Source organism: Loxodonta africana, chromosome 10 (assembly GCF_030014295.1).
Source record: "Loxodonta africana isolate mLoxAfr1 chromosome 10, mLoxAfr1.hap2, whole genome shotgun sequence".
In the NCBI taxonomy this organism is placed as follows: Eukaryota; Metazoa; Chordata; class Mammalia; order Proboscidea; family Elephantidae; genus Loxodonta; species Loxodonta africana.
Window position 1 is genome coordinate 88,029,574 of NC_087351.1, and position 19,505 is coordinate 88,049,078.

Consider the following 19,505-nt stretch of genomic DNA (forward strand, 5'->3'; position numbering starts at 1 on the left):
AAAAAAAAATAGTATAGATGGTGATAAATGGAGGTCTTCTTAGGTATGGAATAGGAGAGTAGAGAAGGCAGGAGCTCAGGAACTGATGAGTCCTCTTTTCCTGTTAGTGGTTACCCTGTGGAGGCAATTGAATCTAAATAACGAACAGAACTTAAAGATGTGTTATCTATTGCTTTGACTAAAATATTTCAGAAGGGAAATATTGTAGTTCACAAATAACCTTTCTTTTGTTCATACGCCTTATGAAACATACCATTGTTACCGGCTCGATATGAAAAATTGGGTATTATGCTATAATTGTGTTTCCTAATAGATGACATTATTATACATAGTGATTTATAGTTTTATGAATCTTAGAAACTCTGCCATAATTAGTATTTCCAATGCCATGTTTAAAATAAAGACACAGAGTATTTTATCTTTCTGTCTGAATTATTAACATTTGTTTTCTTACTGTTCTTGATAGCAATATCCAAAATTAACTGTTGCTTTCTTCTACACGGTTCTCCTTTTTAGTATCTTTTGGAGGCGCTAGGGTAACAGTGGGGGTACTGCTCCTATTCTTTGCTGCTTTAGTGTGAGGGATATAGATGTTCTCATATATAAGTGTGTCACTTGTAACTATTCTTTCGAAAAAGCTCAAGTATATTTATTTTGGCATTTCTACTCTCTGATACAGTTTCTGGTAAGCTTGGCAGCTTGAATCATAATTTTCTTAGCTGCTGTTTCTGATGAAGTGACTTACATGGTTATATGAATATAAGACATGAAAAAAAGACTCATTGGTGGCCTTGTCTTGGATTTGGTAACTGGCTAATGTGGCTGTGTAATATGAGCTTTGGTGTTTAGTTGATTGAATTCAAGATTCTGTAATACTTAATGTTTTTTACAAGTACCTGATGTGTGCTAGCTGGTATCCATGGCAAAAAAAAAAAAAAAAGCAAGGCCGTTGACTTCAAAGAGCTTACATTCTAAATATGTCTTGAAATAATCTGCTCAAGGAGAACACTGAAAGTAGTTTCATAACCTTCTGAATTTGACTCCAAAAAAAGCATCTTTGATATGCAGTTCTAATCTTAATTTTCCTTTATCCATCTGAATTCTATTACATCTAGCTGCGTTGCTTGAATTCCATAGGTTGCAATATCCTTGTTGGAGAGCAAGACCTCTTGCTAGTAGTATTCAAAAACTGCTTACGTGACACCAGGCCTTTCTGGCTCTCTTCAGCCAGCTTTATACATGTTGAATTCTTTGATTCTTAACGCTCTTTGCAGTATTCTGCCTTGCCAGTGTCTTTTTGTTAATGAAGCACTCTCAACTCCACAATAGTTAAGATACATTTTATAGACTGCTGTGTCACGTTTTCTGCCTTGTTGCTGTCAGATTATGCAGTCACTTAGTTTTTTGCCTATTGTCAGCCCTTTCTTTTTAAAATCCATTATCTCTTTCTGCATATCTCCCTGTCCTTGAATGTCTGTGGTTCAAATCCCTACTCCCCCACTAGAAATTGTCATGTTCCAAGGCTGGCAGCATGATATTCAGGAAAGAACATGGGCTTTAGAATCAAATGAATCTGTTCAGATTCAAGCTTCACCAAATAACTTGTTAGATCCTGGGCAAGTTCCCTTACCTCTTTTAGGCTCAGTTCCCACATCTGTCAACTGAGTATGATGATACATACATGGAGTTATGGTGAGAAAGAAATACGATAACATCAGAAAAATTTTTGGGATAGTGCCAGACACACAGTTTACCCTTTTGAATCCTGTTCGGACTTTCCTTTTTCCATTATTGGTATCAGATATTGTTCTGTTATTCATCTATCTGTAGTCATGTTTCTCACGTTTGCTGTCACCCACAGATTTCATTGCTTTGTTGTTTCTCTTCCCAGCCATTAGTGAAGGTTCTAAGTAATGCTTAATCGGTACCTATTCCTGAAATCTCTTCCTAACTTGATTTACCATGGCAGCTAACCAAAAGGTTGGCAGTTCAGATCCATCAGGCGCTCCCTGAAAACTCTATGGGGCAGTTCTGCTCTGTCCTATAGGGTCGCCATGAGTCAGAATCAGCTCAACGGCAGTGTGTTTTTGGTATCTTATCCTACAGTTCTGTTTTTTTTAACAGCTTCCAGTTTTTTTCATAGTATTATGTTCATTATATCATGGCACTAAACCTGATTGGAAATATAATTTAGCATAAAAATTTCACAGATTTTTTTCAAACACTTCCCTGAAATCCAAAGGCATTAAATATGTTTGCTGTATCCCCCCCTTTTTTGTAATTTCATCTTAAAAATCAAAACTTTAAAGCATGTTTTAAAATAAACAGTCTCTACTACTTCTCTTCATAAGCCCATTAAACTCTAAATATTTATGAATTTTTTCTTTTAGTATCTGTTCCATTGTTTTACAAGGGATTCAAGTTAGACTTAGCAGGCCATAACCATAGGAGCATACTTCTTACATTTTTGGAGATTGGTATCTCTTTTGTTTTTTTCTAATCCTCTGGTACCCTCCTCACTTCTTCATCATTTTTCAAACATAATTGTAAGTGGTTTTGGTAAGTTTTTTTGTTTTTAAAGCCAATTCCCTTAATAACAAGATGCATGTCTCAGACCTGCTGACTTACATTTGTTCCAAATTTCCAGATGTTGCATGTCTCTTTCTTACTGTAACACAAGTCTACTTATTTACTTACTTAATTCCTTTCCTTCTTCTTGTTTTTAAATTTTCTAACTTCAGAGTATACCTCAGGTATCATTATGTTTAAACTTTCTCTATTAGCCATTTTTTGGTCAATTTCCAGCCAGATTTATTGATATGTGATCCTTTTTGTTTCTTTTCTTTCATTTTGCTTTTTAAACTTGATTTTGCACTGTACATTCTAGATGGCAGTATGCCTCACGTAAAAGTTGGGCTGTTTATAGTTCGTTTGTTTTTAATGCAGAATTTCAAACTTTGAGAAACTGCATTGCGAGAGTTTTATTCTTTGCATTTGTTCTCTGTCAAACAGATTTCCTTTTTTGCCCCTGAATTATGATATCTTTTAGGATATCTCATATATAGTCTAGGATAGAACTTTTTCTTATTCTATATATTGTCCAGTTCTTCTCATAACTGCCAGCTTTCTTTAGGCTGAGAATCATTTTTCTGATTCAGCATGTTTCTTACTCTGTTGAGTGGGGGTGAGTGGAGTCCTGGTGATACAGTGGTTAAGCATTCGGCTGCTAACCATAACGTTAGCAGTTCGAATCCTCCACTAGCCGTTCCTTGGAAACCCTATGGGGCAGTTCTACTCTGTCCTCTAGGGTCGCTATGAGTTGGAATTGACTTGACGGCAACAGGTTTGTTTTGTTTTTTCCCTTGTCTCAGCATTTTTACATTCTCAGCCAGTTCTTCCCTAGCAGTAAGGATTAGATAAAGATTTCTTTTCTGGGTAGATTTCAGAATCATAAGGTTGTACTAATGATAAATCAGATCTTGGATTCATGTTGCATGGTAGAATTCTTACCTAGATAGTAATTTGGCTGTTTAAAGTTTGAGTGTCTGACACTTTGAATCTGTGTCATCTAGCCAGAAGCAGTGGTTCTGTTCAAATTCAGAGGAGCCTTACTTGCTTAGTGCATTTAGGCGACCCGTTGAAATATGTGGATTTATTATAAGTACCATCTAAAGAATGTGGCTAATATACCCCAAATCAAAACCACAGAAACATCTAGCTCAATTAGCAAAGCATAGTTTATAAAGGAAATGTTCTGCATCCTACTTTGGTGAGTAGTATCTGGGGTCTTAAAAACTTGGGAACGGCCATCTAAGATACTCTGCTGGTCTCACCCCATCTGGAGCAAGAGAGAATGAAGAAAACCAAAGATACAAGGGAAAGATTAGTCCAAAGGGCTGGTGGACCACAACTACCACAGCCTCCACCAGACTGCGTTCAGCACAAATAGATGGTGACCGGCTACCACCACTGACTGCCCTGACAGGGATCACAAGAGAGGGTCCCAGACAGAGTTGAGAAAATGTAGAACAAAATTCTAATTCAAGAAAAAAAAAAAAAAAAAGACCAGACCTACTGGTCTGACAGACTGGAAAAACCCAGAGTGTATGCCCCCAGGACACCCTTTTAACTCAGTAATGAAGTCACTCCTGAGGTTCACCCTTCAGCCAAAGATTAGACAGGCCTGTAAAACAAAATGTGACTAAATGGGCACAGCAGCCCAGGGGCAAGGACGAGAATGCAGGAGGGAACAGGAAAGCTGGTAATGGGGAACCCAAGGGGGAGAAGGGGAGAGTGTTGACATGTCGTGGGATTGGCAACCAGTGTCAGAAAACAATACGTGTATTGTTTAATGAGAAGCTAGTTTGTTCTGTAAGCTTTCATCTAAAAGTACAATAAAAAAAAAAATAAAAACCACAGAATGGCTTACACTTGGACTGTTTTATCCTTGTTTTTGCTGCCCCAATGACCTTTCAGATCAGTCTTGTTTTTTCCTTTGCTTGGACTTTAATCTCTTTGGCATGCTTAAGTATTTATATATATATATTTTTTCCTTCTTCTTTCTGTCTTCCTCTCCATTTTCTCTCACCTGTGTTTGTAATTCAGTTCACATCCCTTTATAGTTCACTACATTAACAAATATTGGGAGGATTCAATCAGTGGTCTAGGATAGTAGTGCTTTGCTGTTCAAAGTACGTTTTTCTGTCTTGAATGAATCAGTACAGCAGGTATTATGTTGATTAAAAATTTCTTAATTTTTAATTTTCAAAATCTCAAATTTATTGAAAAGCCTCTATTGGCAAAATATTTCTGTCTTTCTAGTCTTATATTTTCTAACAGCTTTCCCAAAAACATAGGAACCTGGGTGGATTTTAGGGAAGCATTTGAGATACCTAGACCACAGGAGCTACAACTTTTCACATGTCTCTCCCTCTTAGCCCTCCTAGTAGTATAGATTAAAATGAACAAGTGAAGAAATTAGAAGCATTCCTATCCAGTTTTTTCTCTTGGGGCGATATTGACCCTTTGTTTTCTCTGTAGCCTGGTGTATTTGTGGCAATAAAAGAATAATGCTATCAGCATATGAGAGTTAACAGCTGGGACAGGAGAGAGACCAGGTGCTCTTTGTTTTGCTTGCATTCATCTAATAGGCACCATTACCTTTCAGTCCCTCCATTTCTTACACCTCTCAAATACCCCAGGCAGAAGCCCCCACCAGAATTCCCACATACCCCACCCAGACAATCAACATCTATGCACAGAGTAGCTAGAGTTAAAACTGTGGGCTGTGTGAAGCAAAAGAGTGGTTGTATGTGTATGTGGGAGACAACTCTTTCAAAGTGATTAACAGAGAAGTTTGAGAGTTTTTGGTGTTAGTTCATTGCTTCCCTCCGAACAGCTTTAGATTGGTGGAGGGATAAGTCACATCATTATGATCTCAGTCTTTGGAAACCAGGGATACTATTTCATCTGTCATGGATTGAATTGTGTCCGCCCAAAATGTGTGTATCAATTTGGCTAGGCCGTGATTCCCAGTATTGTGTGATTATCCACCATTTTGTCATCTGATACGATTTTCCTGTGTGTTGTGAATCCTACTTCTATGACGTTAATGAGGTAGGATAGGCAACAGTTCCATTAATGGGGCAGGACTTAATCTGCAAGATTGGATTGTGCCTTAAGCCAGTCTCTTTTGAGATACAAAAGAGAGAAGCAAGCAGAGAGACAGGAGGACCTCATACCACCAAAAAACAGTGCCAGGAGTAGATCCCCTGGATCCCTGTGAGAAGCTCCTAATCCAGGGGAAGATTGATGACAAGGACATTCCTCCAGAGCAGACAGAAAGAGAAAGCCTTCCCCTGGAGCTGATGCCCTGAATTGGGACTTGTAGCCTACTAGATAGACTGTGAGAGAATAAACTTCTGTTTGTTAGAGTCGTCCACTTGAGGTATTTCTGTTAACAGCAGCCCTAGATGACTAAGACACCATCATAAAGCAGTTCCACAATGACAAAAATTAGAGGTGCTCATTAGATGTCGTTGAATAGAGATTTGACCCATGTTCTTATTAATAGCACTGTGCATTCTTTAGAACTGTTCTACTAGGTAATAACTTTTTTAAAAAAGTTATACTTTAGATGAAGGTTTACAGAGCCAACTAGTTTCTCAGTAAACAATTAATACACATATTGTTTTGTGACATTGGTTGCCAACCCTACAACGTGTCAGCACTCTCCCCTTCTTCTCCTTGGGTTCCCCATTACCAGCTTTTCTGTCCCCTCCTGCCTTCTGGTCCTTGCCCTTGGGCTGCTATGCCAAGTTAGTCTCATTTTGTCTAATCTTTGGCTGAAGGTTGAACCTTAGGAGTGACTTCATTACTGAGCTATAAGGGTATTTGGGGGCCATACTCTCAGGGTTTCTCCAATGTCTGTCAGACCAGTAAGTCTGTTCTTTTGTGTGTGTGTGTGAATTAGAATTTTGTTCTATATTTTTCTCCAGCTCGGTCCGGGACCCTCTCTTGTGATCCCTGTCAAAGGAGTCAGTGGTGGGGCCGGGCACCATCTAGTTGGTGATGGAATCAGTCTGGCGAGGCTGTGGTAGATAGATGTGGTCCATTACTCCTTTGAACAAATCTTTCCCTTGTGTCTTTGGTTTTCTTCATTCCCCCTTGCTCTAGACAGGGTGAGACCAGTGGAGTATCTTAGATGGCTGCTCATAAGCTTTTAAGACCCCAGACACTAGTCACCAAAGGAGAATGTAGAACATTTTCTTTATAAACTATGTTGTGCCAGTTAAGCTAGAGGTGTTCCCTGAGACCATGGCCCCCACAGCCCTCAGCCCAGTAATTTAGCCCCTCGTGGAAGTAATAACTATTTCTTAAAAGCATTTTTTATTGTTAAACTTTCAATATGGTTTTTAGTTCATGAATAGTTTTAAATAGCATTCTTTCTATTTTAAAATACTTAAATGTTTTTATTTTTTTACTTTATTTAAATGAATGCTTACTTCTTACTCTTCTTACATAATTTGAGATGACTTTTTGGTACTGTTAAATAATCTTAGATAAAAAGGCTTCTTGACTTTGGAGGATTCACTGCCAGTGGCTTTATTGTCCAGGCCATGCTATCACATAGGAAGTAGAGAAGTGTGTGTCTCAAAAAAGAAACAGTGTGTGATAATGAGAAAACTCCTCAAAGCATCCATTTAATATTTTGACTTTTCCAAATTATATGCTAAATAAACATTCACACTTTAAGGATTATTTTTAGTGAATATATTAACTATATAAATTTTCTTCCTAAATCCTTAAACTTACCTTGATTCCCCTTTTTCCGACACCCACTATTTAAGGTATTCTCAGAGAGTGAGTTAAATTTTTTCCCAAAATTCTTCTGTAGCGTTTTAATTCTAACCATGATTAATCTGTATGTCAGCATGTTTGTTCATTTATTTATTTGTTCAATAGTTTTTTTTAAATATCCTTCTCCATACAAAGTACTGTTCTAGACACTACAATAAAGCTAAACAGATAAAAATTCCTACCTTCACAGGAAACTTATATCTGGGGAAATCATGAATTTTATTTAAGTAGATATCTCATCATGGATATCAGAAAATCTATTTTTTACAGCTCCCATGCTAACTTTGAAGATTAGCATGTATTGGTCTCCCAGGGTAAAACATCTTCCACCTCCAAAGGTAAAATCGTTAATGGTTATTTGTATACATGGGTGTTGCTGAAAGGATCAAAAGTTAGTTACCAAAATCTGCCTTTCCATAGACAGTTTACACACAGAGAAAGATAAATTATAGCTGGCAGTGGGGCTTCTACTACTTGGTCAAAGTTACTTCTAGGAATCTAGAAAGACAGTTCGTATCCATGTTTCTTGTATTATTTCTTATTCTTACTACTTGGCAAATTTATTTATCTTATTTTGTCAGACACTTCCTCTATTGTAGTAATCCTGTACTATCATGCTTCATGCCATCTGACTTCCTTTATATTTCACTGCTTGCATTACTGTCAAACTCATTTGAAACCTTTTGTACTCAGGTAACCTCCCTGATCATCATTTAGAGCCTGAAATAACCCAGATCATCTTTTGGGATCAGTGATAAATGTGGCCCATTTGGCTCCTTCCTTGGAGTGTCCAAGGCAGTTGTCTTTGTCCCAAGTCTCTTGAAGTCCAGCAGCCAGTGTTTCCCAAGTTCTAGCCTTTTGGTCACAGCATTTTCTGTGTTGCTGATGATTCATCTTAGTGTTTCCCTCATCAAAGTTCTAAAACATCCCAAAGCCCAACTTCATCTCTGACACAATAGATTGTTCCTTGGTTTTGTGTCTCATATCTCAGTTCTCCTAACTCTCCTAAGACTATAATTACTTGCTAAAATAAATACACATTTAATTTCATATTGTGGCTATTTTTCAGAATTTTTCCATATCCTTGAAAATATTGAATGTACTCAAAAACCAAGATTAGAAGTAAGCATTAGCTGAGAAAGCCATGTGGACATCTCTTTTTCTACTTGTTTCTCTTTCAACTCATGTAGTGTTTCCCTACAATTCTCTCTTTCTTACCTTTGATTTTACTAGCTTTCCTCTGTTTCCCAGGGGTTCAGGCTGAGATTAATTATGGAAAATGGGCTATGAATTTGAGCTTATAAATGTTAGGAAAGGTAATGATGTTGAGGGAATTGACAGAGGCAAATGAAGAAAGATGATAAAAACTTCTGCGTTTTTTTCCTTCTCCTTAGCGTTCCCGTCCACTCTCTGCCAGTGATGCGGAAATGAAAAACCTTGTGGGCTCAGCCCGAGAGAAGGTGCCGGGGAAGTTAGGTGGTTCTGTGCTTGGTCTTTCAATGGAGGAGGTAAAGAAAACTCCATTTTAGGCCTTTGTGGGTTAACCCAGGGTTCAGTGAAAATAAGTAAGTGAGTCTGAATATTTGTGACAGGCTCATATCTTACATTGAAAATGAAAGATTCAAGATGGAAAAATTCCTTCTCAAAAACTAACATTTAAATAGAATTTATTTCTCCCTTCATGCTTCGTTCATATTCTTGGGTCATAACTCTCTTCCTGTGTCCTGTAACCACATGGATTCCAGTTTTCATAATAGTTACTCATTCATTTTCTCTTCTCCCATCTAGATCAAAGTTTTACGACGGGTGAAGGAGGAGAATGATCGAAGAGGTGGATTTATTCGCATATTCCCTACATCAGAGACGTGGGAAATATACGGGTGAGGTGACTACCCTTTTTTTTTTTTAAATCTGTAACTCAGGGCCAGAGAATTGGATCGTGATTCTGTCATCATTGGTCTCTGCGTGGCGCCGTTCTTATTTTATTTTTTTATAATGTGATGAGCATTACCCAACCCAAGAACTAGAGCGTTAACAGTAATTTAATCTACCTACCTATTCCTCCCTTTTTTAAAATGCTCTCTCTCCCTCCTAACTAGCCTTCCAACTCAGGGCTAGACACTGTCCCGAACTTTGTGATTATTATTACTTTGATGAAAAAAAATTATTTTAACATCTATATTTTACCTAAACAATGCATTGTTTATTTTTTAATTCAACTTTGAGATTTAGTTTTACATACACTACAATGTATCCATTTTGAGTGAACAGTTTGGTGACCACTTTTGACAAATGTAAACTCTAATTTAACCACCACAATCGAGATCGAGAAATTTCTATCACCCCCCAAAGTCCCCTTATGCCCCTTTACAGTCAGCACCCCCCTTCCCCCAGAACCCTGAGCCTAAGACATCTACTGATCTTCTTTCCATCAGTATGAATCAGTTTTTCTAGAATTTCGTATAAATGGAATCATACAGTATGAACTTTGCTTCTGGATTCTTTTGTTGAAAATGATGTTTTTGAGATTTATCCATGTTGTGTGATACAGTAGTTCATTCCTTATTATTGTTATGTAGTATTTCATTCTATGAATATACGTCAATTTGCTTATCTACCCACATGTTGTGGAATGTTTGGATTATTTCAATTTGGGGGCTCTTGGGAAGAAAGCTTATATGAACTTTCATGTATAAGTTCCTGTGTGGACATAGGATTTCATTTCTCTTGACTAAATACCTTAGAAGTACAATAGCTGGATCATATGATAAACGATAGTACATTTTTATCAAGCAAGTGTGGTGGTGTATTCTTCAAGTGTCTTCTGCTTGGGATTCATTCAGTTTCTTGGGTCTATGGGTTTACAGTTCTTATTACATTTTAGAAAGCTTTGGCCATTATTTGTTAAGGTATTTTTGGTGTTCCTCTCCTTTTTCCTCTCAGGACTCTGGTTACATGTTGGATTGGTTGATATTGTCCCACAAGTCCATTTTTTTCAGATAGTTTTTCTCTTTGCTTCATTTCAGATGGTTTTATATTGTTGTGTCTCTCAATAAGTTCATGCATCTTTTTGTCTATACTGTCTAATCTGTTAATTCCATTGCTGAATTTTTCATTTCAGATTTTATTTTTCATTAGTAGAATTCCCACCTTTTTCTTTTGGTGTTTTCCTTTTCTCTTTTCATTATTTGCTTTAAATCCTGTGCATATGCTATAATAAAGGCTCCTTTAAATTTTTTTGTGTGTTTATTCTGTTTTCTTTGCATCTCTGGCCAGTTCCTCTTGACTGATTTTCCTCTTATGTATGAGTCATATTTTCATGTTTCTCGCAAGTACAATTTTTTTTTCTTTGTTTTTAATTGGATGCTGGGCATTGTAAATAAGTCGTTGAGTTTGGATTTTATTGCCTTCTTTAAAGTCTGTTTGTTTGTTTTGTCAGACACTTAAGTTACTTGTAGATCAGCTTAATCTTTTTGAGGCTTATTTTTTAAGAATTTTAAGGATTTTGGAAGAAGGAGAATCAGGACTAGGAGGAGGATATGGCATGTGCAGCTAATTGCCTCCATGAACGATTGTCTCCTTTGCCATGAGACCCGAAGAACAGGATGGTGCTTGGCTACCATTACTGAACGTTATGATTAAAGATTCTATGGAAAAGCCCTGATCAGATTTTGAAAATGCAGGACAGAATTTCAAATTCTCATTGACTTCAGACTTTCAGGAGCCATGGAGGCTGGACAAACCCCAGAAACTATTGTCCTGAAATAGTGTTTAATTCTTAAACAAAAATATCCCCTGAAGTCATCTTAAAACCGAACATTTTGTTACATCTCAAACAGAATCTTACGTTTCATCCAGAAATACTCATTTTCTCCTGAATATAACTTGCGCACTCCTGACTCTTTTGAGCTGGTTATTTCTTTTTTTAACTTTTTTTTTTTTTGTGGTACTTTAGATGAAGGTTTACAGAACAAATTAGTCTCCTATCAAACAGTACAGACATTGTTCTGTGACATTGGTTAACAACCCTACAATGTGTCAATACACTCCCTTCTCAATCCTGGGTTCCCTATTACCAGCTTTTCTGTTCCTTTCTGCCTTCTAGTCCATGCCTCAGGCCTGGTGCATCCCTTTAGTCTTGTTTTGTTCCATGGCCTGTTCAGTCTCTGGCTGAAGGGTGAACCTCAGAAGATTCATATTGTTGGATATAGCTATAATTCATTCTTTTTCACTGCTTTATTATATTCTTTTAATTTTTCCATTCTCATGTTGATGGACACTTCTTACTGATCTTTGCTGGTAATGTTAGAATTGTGCTGTACATGTCCTTGTATGTGTTTCCAGAGTATATATCTAGATGTGGAATTACTATGATATGTGAATATTCAACTTTAAAAGATAATGCTAGATAAATTGGACTTCATCAAAATATAACTTTTTTGTATCCAAGGACATTATGAAGAAAGTGAAAAGACAGCCTACAGAATGGTATAAAATATTCACAAATCAAACATCTGATAAGGGTCTAGTACCCAGAATATAAAAGAACTCTTACAGCTCAACAACAAAATGACAAAAACCCCATTGTAAATGGGCAAAGGACTTCGATAGACATTTCTCCAAGAAAATGTACAAATGGATGAAGAGATGCTGGATATCATTAGTCATTAGGGAAATGCAAATCAAAACCACAATGAGATTCTACTTCATACCTTCTGCAACAGCTGTGAAGAAAAAAAAGGAATAAACAGAAAATAACAAATGTTGGCACCCATGTGGAGAAATTGGAACCCTCCTACATTGCTGGTGGGTGTGTAAAATGGTTCAGCCACTGTGAAAACAGTTTGGCGTTCCTTCAAATAGTTAAACATCGAATTACCATATGACCCAGCAATACCACTCCTAGGTATATACTGAAAAAATCGAAAATAGGTACTCAAACAAACACATGTACGTGCATGTCCATAGTAGCACTATCTGCGGTAGCCAAAAAGTAGAAACAGCCTTTCATTGTTAACAGATGAATGTTGACACGATGAGTGGATAATGGAATTGTGGTATATACATACAATGGAATGTTATTCAGCTATAAAAAGAAACGAAGTACTGATACGTGTTACAGTGTGGATGAACCTCAAAAACATTATGCTGAGGCGGGGCCAAAATGACAGAGGAGTCAGACGCTTCCAGTGATCCCTCTTATAACAAAGACCTGAAAAAACAAGTGAAATGATTATAGCCTTGAATGTCAAAGGCAAGGTTAGAAAACGGACCGGACAGCAGGGGAAGGGACAGATACTTGAGAGGCAGAGAGGAGTTGCCAGACCTGAGTTGCTGGGGACCCTCAGGCACCATTCCCGGGAGCGACGGTGGTGGGCGGGTGGTAGTGTTTGGCCACAGTTCCCTCAGGGAGAAACAGCCAGCAGTACAGCCTACTCACATGTCCAGAACCAGAGAAGAACGGCGCTCTCAGCAAAAGCTAAGTACTTGCGTATATTTTACCATGCCCACAGCCCCCAAGCTGGCTTCAGTGGCTGTTGATTTCCCTGGGCTGGAGATAGATCCTGCTGAGAGCTCTGAGCCATTCTCCCAGCCTTGGAGAAGGAATAAATTCACAACTGGGGGAAAATAAAATCTCCCAGCTCCACTAAGCTGAGGAGCTCAGGACAGAAGTGGCTCCTGTACAGGAATAAACGGCCTGTGGACCTCAAATAGCTTTCCCCCCTGCATGGACATGTGTTGGCCTATTTCAGAAGAATAGGCCCTTGTTGGCAGACTACAACTGTGTCAGCTGTGCAGTGGAGAGGTGGGATATTCATGTTTCACACCGCTTTGCCTGTTAAACAGGGCCCTCACCTACTCACATTAGGGGCCTAAGGATTGGTGGCTCCAATCAGGTCACCAAGCCACCCGTGACAGGAGTCCAAGGATAACTAGTACCTCCCAGTCGTTACAACCAAAAGCTCTGGGTGCCTGTGGTCCATCTGCAGAACCTGCCCACCTGTGTGCTCTAGGCAACAGGAACCCGCTTTGCTCCCAGACACTTGGGGGATGGTTGTCATCCCCCTACCTTGTTCAGAGTGTGACCCCCTGCTACAATCAGATACCTGTACCTACACCAGTCACCCCTGCACCTCGAGGACTGTAGGACAGAGCATGTACCACACACTTGATGACCAATTACCTGGACACCTGAGCTGAATCCATACAAGAAAAGTGAGCTCTAGCCATCTGGTGACAGGACATTAGAGCTTCAAAGGCAAAAATAATCAAGCTAGCTCACTCAAGCAACCTATTTGGACATATCAAAACAAAACAAAGCAAGAAGCTAGGACATAGTAAGCAAACATAAAATAAACTAATACAGTAACTTATAGATGGCTCAGAGACAACAGTCAGTATCAAATCACATAAAGAAGCAGACCGTGATCACGTCAGCAAGCTCTCAAAACAAAGAATCAAGGGATCTTCTGGGTGAAGGTGCCTTCTTGGAATTACCAGATGCAGAATACAAGAGGTTAATATACAGAACTTTTCAAGACATCAGGGACGAGATCAGGAAGGAGATCGGGCAATATGCAGAACAAGCCAAGGAACACACAGATAAAGCAGTAGAAAAAATTGAAAAGGTTATTCAAGAACATAATGAAAAAAAAACTTTTTTTTTATTAACTTTTATTGAGCTTCAAGTGAACGTTTACAAATCAAGTCAGGCTGTCACATATGAGTTTATATACACCTTACTCCGTACTCCCACTTGCTCTCCCCCTAATGAGTCAGCCCTTCAGTCTCTCCTTTCGTGACAATTTTGCCAGCTTCCAACTCTCTCTATCCTCCCATCCCCCCTCCAGACAGGAGATGCCAACACAGTCTCAAGAGTCCACCTGATATAATTAGCTCACTCTTCATCAGCATCTCTCTCCTACCCACTGTCCGGTCCCTTTCATGTCTGATGAGTTGTCTTCGGGGATGGTTCCTGTCCTGTGCCAACAGAAGGTTTGGGGACCATGACCACCGGGATTCCTCTAGTCTCAGTCAGACCGTTAAGTCTGGTCTTTTTATGAGAATTTGGGGTCTGCATCCCACTGATCTCCTGCTCCCTCAGGGGTTCTCTGTTGTGCTCCCTGTCAGGGCAGTCATCAATTGTGGCCGGGCACCAACTAGTTCTTCTGGTCTCAGGATGATGTAGGTCTCTGGTTCATGTGGCCCTTTCTGTCTCTTGGGCTCTTAGTTATCATGTGACCTTGGTGTTCTTCATTCTTCTTTGCTCAACATAATGAAAAATTTAATAAGCTGCAAGAATCCATAGAGAGACAGCAATCAGACTAGAACACTGGACAGAGCAACCAGATGTCAACCCAGATAGGGAAATCAAAAAATAAATCAAGATAAAAAAATGTTCAAAACAGGGAAACAGCAATGTCATTAAACATTAAAACAGTAAAGAGGGACTAAGAAATGCCATAGATCTTTCACATGGAGAGGAAGACAAGGCGATATAAAGAAATAAAAGTTAGGTTTAAACTTTGAAAAGTAGGGGTAAATAGGTAACCAAAAGGAGACTAACAATCCTACTCATCAAAATAAAATACAATAAAAAATAAAGAATCAGCAGAAACAAAATCAACAAAAACGAATAACAGGAAAAGATGATATATAAAGATAAACTACTCAACACAAAAATTAAGTGGAAAAAAGAATCAACCACACGCAAAAAAAGACATCAAAATGACAGCACTAAACTCATACATATCCATAATTACGCTGAATGTAAATGGACTAAATGCACCAATAAAGAGACAGAGAGTAGCAGAATGGATAAATAAACACGATCCGTCTATGTGCTGCGTACAAGAGACACACTTTAAATTTAGAGATGCTAACAAACTAAAACTCATAGGATGGAAAAAAATGTCTCAAGCAAACAACAATCAAAAAAGCAGGAACGGCAATATTAATTTCTGAGAAAATAGACTTTAAAGTTAAATCCACCACAAAAGAAAAGGACACTATACAATATACCAGGAGGATTTAACCGTATTAAATATTCCTGCACCCAGTGACAGGGCTGCAAGATACATAAAACAAACTCTAACAGCATTGCAAAATGAGATAGACAGCTCCACAATTATAGTAGGAGACTTCAACACACCACTTTTGGTGAAGGACGGAACATCCAGAAAGAAGCTGAATAAAGACAGAAAATCTAAATGCCGCAGTCAACCAATGTGACCTCATAGACATATTCAGAACACTCCAACCAACAGCAGCCAAATCTACTTTCTTTTCTAGTGCACATGGAACATTCTCTAGAATAGACAACATATTAGGTCATAAAGCAAGCCTTAGCAGAATCCAAAACATCGAAATATTACAAAGCATCTTCTCAGCGTAAGGCCATAAAAGTAGAAATGAATAACAGAAAAAGTGGGGAAAAGAAACCAAACACTTGGAAACTGAACAATACCATGCTCAAAAATGACTGGGTTATAGAAGACATTAAGGATGGAATAAAGTTCACAGAATCCAATGAGAATGAAAATGCATCCTATCAGAACCTTTGGGACACAGTGAAAGTAGTGCTCAGAGGTCACTTTATATCAATAAGTGCTCACATACAAAAAGAAGAAAGAGCCAAAATCAAAGAATTATCCTTACAAATTGAACAAATAGAAAGAGAGCAATAAAAGAAACCCTCAGGCACCAGAAGAAAGCAAATAAGAAAAATTAGAGCAGAATCAAATGAAATAGAAAACAGAAAAACAATTGAAAGAGTTAACAAGACCAAAAGCTAGTTCTTAAAAAAATTAACAAAATTGATAAACCACTGGCCAAGCTGACAAAAGAAAAAGAGGAGAGGAAGCAAATAACCTGAATAAGAAATGAGATGGGCAATATCACCACAGACCCAACTGAAATTAAAAGAATCATATTGATTACTATGGAAAATTTTACTTTAACAAATTTGAAAACCTTAGAAGAAATAGATGAATTTCTAGAACACACTACTTACTTACCTAAGTACAAACTTACCTAAGCACAAACAGAGGTAGAACAACTAAATAAACCCATAACAAAAGAAGAGATTGAAAAGGTAATTTAAAAACTCCCAAACAAAAAAAGCCCTAGCCTGGATGGCTTCACTCCAAAGTTCTACCAAACTTTCAGAGAAGAGTTAACACCACTACTAGTAAAGATATTTCAGAGCATAGAAAAGGATGGAATACTACCAAACTCATTCTGTTAAGCCAGCATATCCCTGATACCAAAACCAGGTAGACAGCACAAAAAAAAAAAGAAAGAAAATTATAAACCTGTATCCCTCATGAACATAGGTGCAAAAATCCTCAACAAAATTCTAGCCAATAGAATTCAACAACATATCAAAAAAAAACAATTCAGTGAGCTACTTGTATCAGGTGGACACTTGAGACTGTGTTGGCATCTCCTGTCTGGAAGGGAGATAGGAGGGTAGAGAGGGTTAGAAACTGGCAAAATCGTCATTAAAGGAGAGACTGGAAGGAGGGAGCAGGCTGACTCATTAGGAGTAGAGTAAGTGGGAGTATGGAGTAAGGTGTATATAAGCTTATATGTGACAGACTGACTTGATTTGTAAACTTTCACTTAAAGCATAATAAAAATTATTAAAAAAAAATAATAATAATTCACCATGACCAAGTGGGATTCATACCAGGTATGCAGGGGTGGTTCAACATTAGAAAAACAATTAATGTAATCCACCACATAAATAAAACAAAAGACAAGAACCACATGATCTTATCAACTGACACAGAAAAGGCGTTTGAGAAGGTTCAATACCCATTCATGATAAAAGCTCTCAGCAAAATAGGAATAGAAGGAAAATTTGTCAACATAATAAAGGGCATTTATACAAAGCCAACAGCCAACATCAACCTAAATGGAGAGAGCCTGAAAACATTCCCGTTGAGTTAGGGAACCAGACAAGGATGCCCTTTATCACCACTCTTATTCAACATTGTGCTGGAGGTCCTAGCCAGATCAATTAGGCTAGATAAAGAAATAAAGGGCATCCAGATTGGCAAGGAAGAAGTAAAAGTATCTCTATTTGCAAATGACATGATCTTACACACAGAAAACCCTAAAGAATCCTCAAGAAAACTACTGAAACTAATAGATGAGTTCAGCAGAGTATCAGGATACAAGATAAACATACAAAAATCAGTTGGATTCCTCTACACCAACAAAAAGAATATCGAAGAGGAAATCACCAAATCAATGCCATTTACAGTAGCCCCAAGAAGATAAAATACTTAGGAATAAATCTTACCAGAGGCAAAACACCTATACGAAGAAAACTACAAGACACTACTGCAAGAAACCAAAAGAGACCTATATAAGTGGAAAAACATACCTTGCTCATGGATAGGAAGACATAACATTGTAAAAATGTCTATTCTACCAAAAGCCATCTATTGATACAATGCAATACCTATCCAAATTCCAACATTTTTTCATGAGATGGGGAAACAAATCACCAGCTTCATATGGAAGGGAAAGAGGTTCTGGATAAGTAAAGCATTACTGAAAAAGAAAAACAGTGGGAGGCCTCACTCTACCTAATTTTAGAACCTATTATACCGCCACAGTAGTCAAAACAGCCGGGTAGTGGTACAGCAACAGATACATAGGCCAATGGAATAGAATTGAGAATCCAGACATAAATCCATCCACCTTTGAGCAGTTAGTATTTGACAAAGGCCTAAAGTCAGTTAAATGGGGAAAAGACAGTCTCTTATAACAAATGGTGCTGGCATAAAAGGATATCCATCTGCAAAAAAATGAAACAAGACCCATATCTCATACCATGTACAAAAACGAACTCAAAATGGATCAAAGACCTAAATATAAAATCTAAAACAATAAAGATCATGGAAGAAAAAGCAGGTACAATATTAGGAGCTCTAATAGATGGCATAAACAGTATACAAAACATTACTAACAATGCAGAAGAGAAACTAGGTAACTGGGAGCTCCTCAAAATCAAACACCTATGTTCATCCAAAGACTTCATCAAAAGAGTAAGAAGACTACCTACGGATTGGGAAGAAGTTTTTAGCTATGACATTTCCAATCAGCGTCTGATCTCTAAAATCTACATGATATTGCAAAAACTCAGCTACAAAAAGATAACCCAATTAAAAAACGGGCAAAGGATATGAACAGGCACTTCACTAAAGAAGACATTCCGGTAGCTAACAGATACATGAGGAAATGCTCACGATCATTACTCATTAGAGAAATGCAAATCAAAACTATAATGAGATTTCATCTCACTCCAACAAGGCTGGCATTAATCCAAAAAACACAGAATAAGAAATGTTGGAGAGGCTGAGGAGAGAATGGAACACTTATACACTGCTGGTGGGAACATGAAATGGTACAACCACTTTGGAAATTGATTTGGTGCTTCCTTAAAAAGCTAGAAATAAAATTACGATACAATCCAGCAGTTCCACTCGGAATATATCCTAGAGAAATAAGAGCTGTCACATGAACAGATACATGCACACCCAATTTCATTGCAGCTCTGTTTAAAATTGCAAAAAGATGGAAGCAACCAAGGTGCCCATCGACGGATGAATAGATAAGTAAATTATGGTATATTCACACAATGGAATACTACCCATCGCTAAAAAACAGTGGTGAATCTGAAAGACATCATAACAAGGAGGAATCTGGAAGGCATTATGCTGAGTGAAAGTAGTCAGTTGCAAAAGGACAAATATTGTATAAGACCACTATTATAAGAACTCGAGAAATAGTTAAAACAGAGAAGAAAATATTCTTCGATGGTTATGAGACTGGGGAGGGAAGGAGGGAAAGGGGTATTCACTAATTAGATAGTAGACAAGAACTATTTTAGGTGAAGGCAAAGACAACACATAATACAGGAGAGGTCAGCACAACTGGACTAAACCAAACGCAAAGAAGTTTCCTGAGTAAACTGAACGCTTCAAAGGCCAGCGTAGCAGGGGCAGGGGCTTGGGGACCATGGTTTCAGGGGACATCTAGGTCAATTGGCATAATAAAATCTATTAAGAAACCATTCTGCATCCCACTTTGGAGAGTGGCGTCTGGGGTCTTAAATGCTAGCAAGTGGCCAT

The 19,505-nt window shown here is 38.0% G+C and overlaps 1 protein-coding gene across 17 annotated transcripts in view; it reads left to right on the plus strand.

The window, feature by feature from the left end:
- Nucleotides 1-19,505, plus strand: part of TTLL5 (tubulin tyrosine ligase like 5) — a 333,448-nt gene that overhangs the window by 103,096 nt on the left and 210,847 nt on the right. For all 17 annotated transcript variants that reach the window (XM_010588760.3, XM_010588761.3, XM_064292769.1 and 14 more), the window contains 2 exons: nucleotides 8,754-8,867; nucleotides 9,148-9,239. In XM_010588760.3, the coding sequence (XP_010587062.1) occupies nucleotides 8,754-8,867; nucleotides 9,148-9,239 (206 nt within the window). The remainder of the gene's footprint in view (nucleotides 1-8,753; nucleotides 8,868-9,147; nucleotides 9,240-19,505) is intronic.